This window comes from Strongylocentrotus purpuratus, unplaced genomic scaffold, assembly GCF_000002235.5.
Source record: "Strongylocentrotus purpuratus isolate Spur 01 unplaced genomic scaffold, Spur_5.0 spur5_scaffold_19, whole genome shotgun sequence".
NCBI classification, from domain to species: domain Eukaryota; kingdom Metazoa; phylum Echinodermata; class Echinoidea; order Camarodonta; family Strongylocentrotidae; genus Strongylocentrotus; species Strongylocentrotus purpuratus.
In genome coordinates this window covers 18,647,688-18,660,719 of record NW_022145604.1, presented here as the reverse complement: position 1 = coordinate 18,660,719, position 13,032 = coordinate 18,647,688, and the positions used below count along the sequence as shown (strand labels likewise).

The 13,032-nt window shown below is 34.9% G+C and overlaps 1 protein-coding gene across 1 annotated transcript in view; it reads right to left on the bottom strand.

The window, feature by feature from the left end:
* Positions 1-13,032, bottom strand: part of LOC588685 (ciliogenesis-associated TTC17-interacting protein) — a 52,114-nt gene that overhangs the window by 18,797 nt on the left and 20,285 nt on the right. The window contains exons 4-7 of the mRNA XM_030990510.1: positions 12,604-12,659; positions 11,667-11,753; positions 4,189-4,249; positions 1,445-1,548 (exon numbers count right to left, since the gene is read on the bottom strand). Of these exons, the coding sequence (XP_030846370.1) occupies positions 1,445-1,548; positions 4,189-4,249; positions 11,667-11,753; positions 12,604-12,659 (308 nt within the window). The remainder of the gene's footprint in view (positions 1-1,444; positions 1,549-4,188; positions 4,250-11,666; positions 11,754-12,603; positions 12,660-13,032) is intronic.

Genomic DNA, 13,032 nt, shown 5'->3' with positions numbered 1-13,032 from the left:
ATTTTTTTTTTTTTTGAATGGGTTTGAGCTAAACTTGTTTTGATCAGCGCCTAGATCACGCACATGTATTCTTGTTTATGGCTTGCGATCGCGACGTAGCAGAGGTCAGGATTTGGGATTTAAATGGCGCCAGTGAAGTCGCGCCCATCACTGGATAGGCATAAATCACAAAGCCGGAAAATGGGGAAAAAGTAAATATAAAATGAGCAATCATGACATGAAAATAAGGTACAAAGCAAAAAACTTTACATCCGAACCAAGCCTTTGCGTTCTCGGTTGTATATAGTACATGTATTAGGGTTAATGACTTTCATCCAGGCGTCTCATGATTTTTTGCCTTCTTCTATCACTTGCCCTGTATTTTGTTATCAGTAAACCTTCCGACTTTAATCATAAAACCTATGAATAAATCACCCAGTTCCAAGAGGAACGAAGTAGTGGACTCATCTCTGAAATTCTGTCATTGCAATCTGTGAAGAAGTGCAGCATGTTTAACCTTTTGAAAGGAAAAGCTTGGAATGGGTAAGCCAAAGCAAATCATTCATTCACTTTACATGTGATCCTCTTTCTTGGGTTGTCTAGGCATTGGCCTTAAAATGTATTCAGCAGGAAAGTGCATTTTATCCCATTCAAATAGAATATATATCACCACATATATATCACCATATATATCATATAGTGCAAACTCATCTATCATATAGTGCAAACTCATCTATCATTAGGGACGATTCTTTGTTTCATGCACCTGTTTTTGGATCACATAATGTATATCATTCATTGTACACTTCTTAACACTTATTTGTTATGTATAATTCTGCTGTGACATGATCTTTGTTATTTTTTAACAAATGGAAGAAAAAAAAAGTTGTTTGACAGATGAATCGATAAATTAAATTCAATTAATTCTATACAATGTTTATACATGTGCATGTAGCTACATTGTCCTTTTTACTGCCATAGCAGATGTTTATGTAAAATATGGAGTTTATAAATACATGTACATAAATGTTTGTATCTAGGTGTACATGTAAATGTAGCTATTAAGAGGCATACATGTAAAGGTACTAACACATTATATTTGGATATATGCCCTTATTGCTCCCAGTCAGTAGATGAATATTCATTTGACCACCCAAACATGATTGTCAATAAACCTTTGACACAAAAAGAAATTCAAATTGCTATTCCAACGAATCATCAGCAAACAGCTTTCAATCTCTCCTGGCTCTTTGCAAACAGAATATTCATTTGACATTCTAACATGGTTGTCGATAAACTTTTGTGACTATAATAAATTTTAAAGAAACTATGCTTTTCTTGATGTGGCCTTTGAAACAAAACATCTCCTAAGTGCCAGAAGTGCAAAAAAACTGACATCATTTTGCATGGAGTTAATGCCCTTCTGGCTTTCAGCAAAAAAATAAAATAAAAATGTGATACTCACATATGTGGTTGTCCAGAGCTTTGCTTCTCCGTCAAATGATACGAAGACGAGATTATCTGGCACTCCTTTCCTTGCCATAATCCTCTGTAGTATCAAATTGGAACCTATTTATTGGTCAAAAGAAATGTAAACAAAAACCATTGGGTAAGTCATAATTCTTATACTAGACTCTTTGATAACTTTTAACCATTTATTTTCTTGAATCTTTCTAATGGTTAATCTGTTTTTACAGAAAGAAAAAAATATTTCACACAGATGATTTCCAAAAAGAAAATTCAGAATCTTTACAGAAAATAAATCTACACTGCATAGCCCAAGGCAGCAAAAGAAATCCAGAAACTGCAGAAGTCAACATTTCTATATTGCCTGCAACTTTCAATTATAAGACTGCAAATTACAAAATCAATTTTTTGTTGTTGAATATTTTCCACAATGTAGAAAGATATTTACTGCAGTAATTCCACTTTAATTAGATTTATTTTTCAATCAAATTCAAAATAGAAATTAAGCTTAATTGAAGGCCAATTTAATGAATGCAAAGGAAAGGAGTAGAGAAGAAATATAACTTAAATACAGGTATGCTTAACAGATTCAATCTGAATCACATTTTTCCCCTCCTCCTCCTCATTCCACTCATCCCACCTGCATACATACGTAAATTATCAATTTCCAATATAAATATCTCTATCTGTGATAAGAAAGAAAAGAAGACAACGCGCCAGACATTTATAGCTGAAGTGTTTATCTCTTTTCAATTTAAGGAGAGCCCAGAAAATATATTTGATACGTTCCGCTGCCATCGTAGTAGCGGGTTGCAGACTGTCAGGCAAATTAGTTGATTGTTCAGAAAGCTGTGTAAACAGATCTAGTAGCTTTGGTAATGGAAGCGTTGGCTCCCCATAACAAAGCCGTAGGTCATTGGCCCATATTCTTATTGTCTATATTGTCTATGTTAGAGACTTGGGCCCCATCTTATAAAGGGTTGTGGTAGATCCAAATGAATCGCAAGTTTGCAGTCTCCTATCTCTCATGTACATAGTTGCGATTCATATCAATCACAAATAAGCTGTGATTACTATCAACTTTTTATGAGATGGGGCCCAGACCTAGCTTTAAACCTATTCCATTGATTTTACGGAGGTCAGGTGTCAACCCTCAAGTTAAATATAAATTGCTGAACTGTACTGCACTGTAAAGAAACCAAGTTGAATTAAAGGGCGATGCAGGAATTTGCACAGTGAAAATCTCAAAACTTGTATAAGGCCGAAAATGTTGTAAAAAATCACAAATGAAAACTTTCCTATGGTGGCAAAATATACATTATTAGCAAAATGACAGTTACTGTTTTTTTTTCTTCTTCAGATTTAAATTTTGAAACAAGGATGGAGTCTACACCAAGTAGCCTTTGATAACGCAAAACTTTTTCCCAATAACTAACTACACCTGTACATGTACATGTAAGTATAAATAATTCTTAAGGATATATGCAATTTCTTCAGAATTGCAGCAAAATAAAATAGTACTATCCAATGCTTCGATACTAATCATGTATCAATATAATCCTGTAAGTACAATGCATAGACAGTTAGATATGTTCATATATATTTGGCCCTATTCTGGGGCACCATGCCCTCAACTCTTGTTCTGAAAAATGAACATCAATTTGCATCATATACTGAAAGCCGTCTGAAGGCAGTGCAAAATCAAGCAATCAGTTTGCAATCAGTGTAAAAAGGAGCCAATTTTATTTTGCTTTATTACATTGGACAGGTATTTCATTTAAAGATCATGCATGTCACATTTGCTTCCATATTGATTTACATGTCCATTTACATGTAGATCCCTTACATTGAACAAAAAGAAAGAACACTATCTATCAGCTTTATAAAGAACTAAAAATTGACAGAAAATGTAGATCCTCCCGAATGTCAAGTATCTACTTGTACAATCAGGGCAAAAAATAGCAATCATTTTCTTTATTATACTGGACAGATCCTTCATATTTCACATTTTGTTTTCCAACTGATTTAGCTGGTAGATCCCTTAAATTGAAAATTTGAGTATTATCGGCCTTTAAAATAAAGAATTGAAATTGCTAGAATATGTTGATCATCCTGAATGTCAAGAATTATTAGTAGAATATAAAGCAACCATTATATACTTCATAACTAAGTATATGTATATAAATATCTATCAGTGGTCAACATACGTAGTAAAGCAAACAATGTTTTTTTCCTCTAAAAATTATTGATCACATTTGAATCTCAAAAGCAGTTTAATCATGTGCATGTACATTTATTATGTACTCCTACATGGTAAATATGTCAAAGAGAAAAATATCAACAAGATCCAATTTACAGGGTCTTGAGTACACTGTTGGGAGCTCCATTTACATGTGGTTATCTCAGATTTTCAAAATTAAAATAATCTTTCTGATTCTTTGTCTTTTGAGTCAAAATATCTTTCAAACTTTTATAATCAAACTGTTTTCAGATATTTTTGCTGTCACCTAATTTACTGTGTAATAAAGGTCAGATTTAAAGAACTTATGGCTTTAGGCAAACTATTTGAGAGTGCTTCTTGGATGGTTGCTTCTGCAACAAGAGCTCTGTGTTAACCTAAATAAAAATTAACCCAATTGCAATCCCTGTCCTAACCCTAACCCTATCCTTTTGTCAAAATGAAACCAAGAGCAATTGTAGCAGGAGAAAATGATGAATAAGAAACCTGATATAACACTGTACCTTCTGAAATGAATCCTTTTAATCTTTCTGCACTGAAAGTCTCTGCTGTTCTTTGCATATCCTGTCAAATCAAACAAAAAAGTAATATCAAGGTACATGTGCATGTATATGGTATTTCCCACAGAAACCACTTGTGGCAAGAAAGATTTTTCTTTGTTTCCCTTTTTTACTCTGATCTGTACGGATTTGGCATTTCATCCTGTCGTATTCAATTTGAGTTCAATTCTCTCTCTCTCGCAAGACTTGGTTCAAGCATACCGTGTCGCCTCAATCTTCCAACTGTGGCTTTTCAGAATGAATATGTCACTGGAATATCCTCATGAATTTTTAAAGTATACCCGCCATCTCATATTGTGTCCTTGAGTACCTTTGTTTCAGACTGCATTCTGATTTATTACTCTCTCTCTCTCTCTCTTTCTCTCTCTATTTCCAGGGGTGATAGTGAGAACTAAACATTCTCATCAGCAGCGCCTAACAGGCAGCAGCACTTTTGTTTGAGCTCTCTACTAGTGAATGATATTATTGGACTTAGCTGACCAATTTGTGAATTATTTGTTTCAATCGTCTTGTGAACACACATACCATCTTTTGGACAAGTTTGAGACAAGTTTGGTATGTTTTGATGATGTGTTTCAATGACAACGATATCTTGTTTCATTAGACTTATTTCATGTAGCATCCATTACACTACACACTATCGCACTACACCATTGCAACCCGGTCTGTTCACTCAACCGTGTTGTTACCTGTTAAAGGAATGAAGCAGACAATGAACTTACCGTATTTGAATAGCATGCTTCATTGGAATTCTATTCATCATGCTAAAGCTAACTTTCACCCTTGTAAGCCTACTTGTTACACTACAGCTTGGCCTACATGTACATTCAACAGAACATGACTTTGTAAGAGTCGTACTGTACAACACTCGAGTCCCTCCTCTGAAGGGAAAAAGCCTGCACCATCTTAAGTATCTACATGCAAACATCTCCTACTACAACAACCATGCGTCTACATTTAACATCGAACTCCTTAAATGCGGGGACATACAACCCAACCCGGGCCCAGCTAACGAAGAGCCAAAAAACAGCAAAACAGTTTTGAAATACTCTGTTTCAGAACTCTACAAACTACGCCAAGGATGTTCTAATAAACTAGTTCCACCAACTTCATGGAAAGTTATAAAGGACCTCAGGATTTCTTCAGGTGTTTTACGTCATAGGGGAAAACGTGCTGGATCCAGGAAACGCAGTAAAGCCCAAGCTATACCAGTGCTCATCCGACCACGCCCACAATCACCGTTTCTTCCCAGGAATATGCCGAGATGTTTGACTACCACTAAATCGAATCGATGTCTGAACCAGCCCAGTGGCGGTTATGATACCCCAACCCTACTTTTACATAACGCCAGATCGTTGAGGAACAAGTTCGACGAATTATCCCTAATCATCGAAGAACATAAAGTGGACATAGCAGCCATCACCGAAACGTGGTTCAGCTCCGATATACCACTAGATATGTATGCATTATCAGAGTTTACCTTACATTCAAGATCCAGAGAAGATCGACCAGGAGGAGGAGTTGCACTCTACACGAGACATCACCTTCAAGCGAGAACAATTGATATACCTGTACCGAAAGAGGTTGAAGCCTTATGGGTATACATGAGACCCCAAAGATTACCAAGGGAAGTTTCAGGTTTGATTCTGTGTGTCATTTACTTCCCTCCAAGAAGTCCAAATGTGCAGCAGTACATTGATCATCTAACTTCCGCTATTGATATCCTCTTACTTCGCTACCCGGATTCTGGAATTTCAATAGTAGGTGACTTCAATGATTTAGACATTACGTTTTTACTTGAAAATAATAAGTTTAAACAAATTGTTACACAACCAACTCGAGGGTCTAATATTCTTGACATGATTGTAACCACTATTGCTTTATTGTATAAAGAAGTGGAAATATTGCCGCCTATTGGTATGAGTGACCATAACTGCATACTTTGGCTACCCAAAGATAAGATAAATCGCAGTAACCGAGTAAAGAAAAAGCTTGTTCGCCCTATTCCGGATAGTGGAAAAAGGTCATTTGGTAGTTGGTTAACTCAGTATACTTGGGAAGAGATGTTCAGTGTAAAAGACCCATCTATGAAATGTAAAATGTTTTTGGATACAATTCAGTCTCAGTTGGATATACATGTTCCTACTAAGGAGATTCGTTTGCATTGTAGAGATAAGCCTTGGATAAATGCTGAAGTTAAAGATGTTATCCGCCAAAGACAGCAAGCTTTTAATAACAAATCAAAAAGTTTGTGGCATCATCTTAGAAACAAAGTTAAACGGTTGATAAAACGACAGAAGATTTCATATTATAACACCAGAGTTCGCAACTTAAAAAGTGACAGCCCAGCAGCTTGGTATAAGCAGATTCGGATTTTAACAAATACTGAAAAGAAACATACTCCAATTGTAGTACCAAATATTGACCCGAATGACCCCGACAAATTCAAACATATTGCTAATTATATAAACGAGCATTTTTTAGCGGTGGCATCCGATCTTCCAGGTCTTAGTAGGAATAATTTACCTGCTTACTTACCAGCTCAGGAAACATGTCCGATTGTACGACCTTATGAAGTTTTTAAACAATTGAGTTCGTTAAACCAACAAAAGTCTGTTATAAGTGGAGACTTACCAGTGCGAATTCTTAGAGAGTTTGCACTGGAATTTTGTACACCTCTTACTGATATCTTAAACACTTCTTTCCAGTTGTCAGTGGTACCATATCAGTGGAAACGATGTGAGATCACACCAATTCCTAAATGTAAGCCAGTAATACCTCAGAATTTAAGACCTATAGCACTAACCAGTTATTTTGCGAAAATAGCTGAGTCTTATATATGTAAATGGTTACTCGAAGACATTTCAATTCAAATTGATATTAATCAATACGGAAACCGTCAAGGTCTGTCAACTAATCATTACTTAATTCGTTTGCTTCACCAGATTTATAAAAATGCAGAAAATTCTCGGTCCATATCTACACTTATCTTTACAGACTTTTCAAAAGCTTTTGATCGTATAGACCATAATATACTTGCCAATAAGTTAATCCACCTTCATGTTCGGCCTTGTATTATTTCATGGATCTTAGATTTTATTGAACACCGTCAACAACGTGTGAAATATCTTGGTCATTTTTCAGACTGGTCAACGTCTCATGCCGGTGTAGCACAGGGTACAAAATTAGGACCAATTATTTTCCTAATAATGATAAATGATGCTTGTTTTAACTCAGAAGTACCATACTTCAAGTATGTAGACGATCTGACATTAGTTGAAAGTCGTACATTATCACAACCATCTAAATTACCAAATACTTTATCTGATTTTTATCAATGGTCTCTTTGTAATAACATGACTCTTAATCCATCGAAATGTCATTGTATGTTTATCTCTTTTTCTAAGAATATAGCTGATCAGAGACCTTTGTTTATTGGGGATGAGTGCTTAAACAGTGTACAAAAAGCAAAAATTTTAGGAATAACTGTGCAGTCCGATTTGAAATGGGACAGTCATATCTCAGACCTTTTATGCCGTGCTAATAAAAAACTTTTCATGCTTCGTATTCTCAAAACATACAGATTGCCTTTCTGTGATCTAGTAACAATTTACAAGGGATATATTCGCCCAATATTGGATTATGGAGTACCTGTTTTTAACGGAAACCTCACCCAAAGTCATATCTTAAGTTTGGAACGAATCCAGAAAAGAGCATGTAGGACCATACTAGGTGATCAATATATTAATTATGACAAAGCTCTTGAAGTGTGTTCTTTGCAGACCCTGTCAGATAGACGCAAACAATTATGCACTAATTTTGCTTCATCTCTTGTCAACAACCCACTTTGTAAACATTGGTTACCTGCTAACAATAATGTAGATTATTCACTGCGAAGAAGGACCAAGTATCGTCAATTTCATTGTAAAACGAACCGCTATAGAAATAGCTCAATTCCATACCTAATAGACCTGTTGAATGCATGAATGAATCTTAATTGTCCACCTGTTGAATGGTCCGGTGTCTCATTGTATGCATACATTTTTACATTTTTACATTTTTACATTTTACATTCCGCATTTTAAATTTTAAATTCTATGCTTCCATAATTACTTGTAACATCTTTTTAAAATGTACATTGAATAGTGATAAGGTTTTGTAGCAATTATGACATGGCAATTCAGATCAAATGGTGTTCAAGTTTTTAATTCATTTACTTATTTCTCCCCAATTTACGAAAGTCGGGAAGGAGCTTACTTGTTTTGTTGTTTATTTTTTTTAAATACCCGACACTCCTTGACACGAGAGGTCCAGGGATGAGCGAGCAGACCGTTAGCTAGTGTATGGGAGTGTGAATGGGAGTGTGTATAAGAGTGTAAATGTGAGTTTTTATAAGAGTGTCCAAGGTACAGGAGTGAGAATAGGAGCGTGTATAGGAATGAGAGCGTGTATTGAAGAGCAAAGGGCCTGCTTGCTCATCCTTTGACCTACTCTTGTGTCACCTCACAAAATATATTTTAAACGTGAATTAATTTGCCTGTTATTGCCTTAGTCATATTAGTTATGAACTTTGTTATGAATTTTGTTATATACTGTATATTATACTTTGTGACAATGTCAACCACATTTGTATGTATTATAATTCATTGCCAATGTAAATTGTTCATAATTCAGCCATCTGGCTGCGAAGTGCAATCAATAAAACCTTTTCAATCTCAATCTCAATCTCAAAACAAAAATGTTTCCCCCCCCCCCTCAATTTACTCTAAGTAAAAAAAAAGAAAAAAAAGAAGAGGATTATTTCTCTTTCTTTCTCTGTCTGTCTATTTCTTTCTTTCTTTCTTTCTCTCTTTCTCTCTTTCTCTCTCTCTCTCTCTCTCTCTCTCTCTCTTAACCTGCATCTCATGTGCTTTCTTTGTCTCTACATTAATACATTCTTTTTCTCATCTCTCTATGTCTCTCTGGGTGTCTCTGATTCTTTCTCTCTCTCTCTTTCTCTCTCTCTCTTAACCTCCATCTCATGTGTTTTCTTTGTCTCTACATTAGTACATTCTTGTTCTCACCTCTTTATGTCTCTCTGACTGTCTCTGATTCTCTTTCTCATATTTTTTTTTTCTCTCTCTCTCTCTCTGTATCTTGTTCTTTCTCTTTCTCACTTTGAATTTACAGTTTACCACACCCGGTCAGAACGGGCTTCTAAGTCGACCACATCTCAAAGACTTTCCCTTGTTGTACACTGATATTCAAAATATGCAAATGTGATGGTGGATGCACAGGCTGTCATTGATATCACCTAGTTCCTCATCCACTTCCTCTCTCTCTCCTTCACTCCAATATGGGATCTAGAGTTAGCCTCGTTCACACATTAAATAATAACCGCATAAAAACTACCTAAGCAATAAAGGCTTGTTCAGATATAAGCCAGTCTTTTAAAAAAAGCACCGCAATTTTAATTTTATGGTTAAATGAATGGTACTTGCAAGCAACATAGATCCTACGGGTACCCACTGAGTGTATTACACTTTTAATAAAATGAACATCACAAAAATAAAAATGAAAATAAAAATAAAAATGACAGAAGACTACACGTAGTATGTTTCACATTTCTGCATGTTATATAACATAATGATCAGTGAGAACACACTCTTTATGGAAAATGTATACATGTACATATTTGCTAGCAAACCATTCATTTACAAATGCTTTTAGTTTTCTTTCTTTTTTTGTGGATCCATGTATGAACAAGGCTGTTTTAAGATTTTAAGGAAAGGAGGGATTCTTAAGTGGTCTTGGGTGAATCTTTATCTCCTACTATGACTTTCAGAGATTATAATTCAAGAGATTATAGACAGATTGTCACACATATTTTCGAGCCATTCATTTTTTTGGTTTTAAATCCTTTTACTTTTCTCATGTGTTTTTTCTTTGGAGCCATGGATTCCTAAGTGGTCTCTGGTGAATCTTTATCTCCTACTATCAGTTTCAGAGGTGAAAATGGAAGAGATTATAGAAAACTTGTCACATTTCTCACACTGAGATTGTGATGATAAAGCCCTGCACAATACCATGGACCCTCCAGACCTCCCTACATTACATTGTGTTTCAAACTAATACTTTCTCCCTTTCCTATATTTTATTTGAATTAAGGGAATTCAAATAAGGGCAGCTATTCAAATAATTGATAAAAAATAATTCCAATTGTCTATGATTTACAATAATAAAATTGACTTCCCATGTGTATACATATCAACTCATAGCAGTCTGTATCTCCTGTTAGTGACATTTAATTTTCATCTTTTGATCCAGAATGCTCTGAGTAATAAATTGTACATAAACAGAAAGTGCAAAAGTGACTTGAAAGTTTAAAACCATTGCTGCTGCAGTACATTTTAATAATCAGTAAATTCTATAAATTGGTAATGCAGAGTGAAATATATTATAGTTATTTTCATGTACAAATTGGCAATTTCCTTCTTTTTTGTGGTTATTTTTATTAAAACTGTTTATGTTGTGTACATTTTTTGAGGCAAAACTATGAAAGAGTGGAATATACTAATAATTGTTATCAACTTAAGGAAGAAAAGCTGATTCAAATATACCATTTTAACTGCAAGGACAAGGCGCTATATCAAATATCTTTTGGATTGGATTGGACAAAACTCTGAGTTGCTATGGGTTAAAAGGAAAGTTGAATAAGGGCAGTTGTAGATATTCATATCCAACAAACAAACACTTTCTATAACAAAGTATGGTCAAATACACAGAATTTCAGTCCATCCCCTAAGAAGTGTAAACTGCATTCAATGTGCTCTATACAACCTTGCCCTGGCCATACAAACACTTTAGAATAACAAAATCATCCAATAAAAAGGTTTAACAGGATTTGACACCTGGCCCATAGAAAGAGATTATCACCTGCTATGGCCTATAGCCTGAAGAGCGTTTACTCTGTGATATAGTATATGAGTCGACGCCCTTCTGGTTCCAAAGAGACACTATAGGCGCGTCTTCATCATCTCGAGATTGCCAAATAGCCCGCTATTTTGGATTTGGGAAATAATCCTGAAGTTACAAATCGCGTCTTCATCAGCTCGAGATTCGACCTCGAAACTTGAAACTCGACCTTGAGAAATTAGCTCGAGATATTTTGCTCAGCGTTAGCGCATAGTGTAAGTCTTCGGTCTGGAGAAGACGCACAGGACAAATAGCTGGATATTTTGCCAAATAGTGGGATATTTTGCAAACTATCCCAAGATATCTTGGGATGACGATCCCGACCAAATGTCCCGCTAATTGCTACTTCGGTCTGATGAAGACGCAAATTAGCTGGATAGTTTGCGATCGGGATAGTTCAAATGGCTGGATATTTGGCAATCTTGAGATAGTGAAGACAGGCCTTATGAAGAAGATGGCTTACTAACCTGTCCTCGGGAGACAACCTTGTTGAGGATGTACTGGCCATCTTTATAGATGATGTGTGTTTTCTTATCAAGCTGGACATCCTCTAACTACATGATGAAGGGAGAAGAGAGAGAGAGAGAGAGGAGCGAGAGGAGAGAGAGGAAATAAGAGGGGAAAAAAGAGGAAAATAAAGAGAGAGAGGATGAGAAAAAGATAAATAAGGTTGGATTGAGTTGTAAAATTATGACAATAAAATGAAATCCTAAAAACAATAATACACTGAATATTCAAGCCTGCAAATATACAAGCGCAAAACATACATGTATGTGATTAAATATATTTAATATATGATTACTATTATGTTATGGGGACTAACATTGATATGCAGAGAGCCATTTTTTTACTTCTCTTTTATAATATATATACTAGATATAATTTAGTTTTAAATGATTTGATTCTGATTTGCTGGTCTAAACAACAAATTTACTGCAACATTAACAAAAATTGTTATACAATTCTTGATAGTTTACATGTATATTAACATGAAATTCCATAACCATAACTCGTGATTACTTACAAGAGAAATTAAACTTCAATAGGAAAGTAGAAAATTATGTGCACAAAGTAAGTTATGGGTGTCAAGAGATTATTAATAATATGTTAACATCTACCAAAAATTGTGGATATACACATATTTCAACAAAAGATAAATAACAAAAAGAAGTAGTAACAGAAAATGATCCTATTTGATTCTGATTGTAAGACTTCAGATCTTAAATCACAAGGGATGAGGTGTATGACCATAGAGATTATCCTTGAAACTGTTTTAACACATGTACAAGTATAGATTCAGTCGTAAGCAACACATTGAGGGGAAAAAATAGCCAAAGCTTTTCAAATTTGATACTGTTCCTTAAAAACACGACCAAAAGAAAAAACAAAAAGTACATTGCTTACCTCTACGTACTCATGGTGATTCTCATCTAAAGTCTGTAGGTTCTTTGAAACATATGCTGAAAGAGTGAAAAAACAAATAAAAATGAAAAATATATTGACATTTTCACTTCTCCCTTTCCCCAGGGGGTAATGGAAGTTATGCAAGTATTTTAAAAGTATACACAAACAAAGAAAAAGGATGGAGAAAAGAAAGGAAAAAAGTCATCAACATAAGTTTTTAAAACTACATCTCATTTCAACACAATGAATTCAGTAACTTTATTTTTAAATCAATCTGATCAATTGCTTTTGAGAAGGAAATAGTTCAAAGACTGAATTCAAGGACAAAATCAATAGATAAGATTAATAATGTTGTCTAAGCACCGACTTTCTCACTGATTACCGATATAAATGTGACACTTGACTTGGCGCCCCATAGCAAAGTAATAT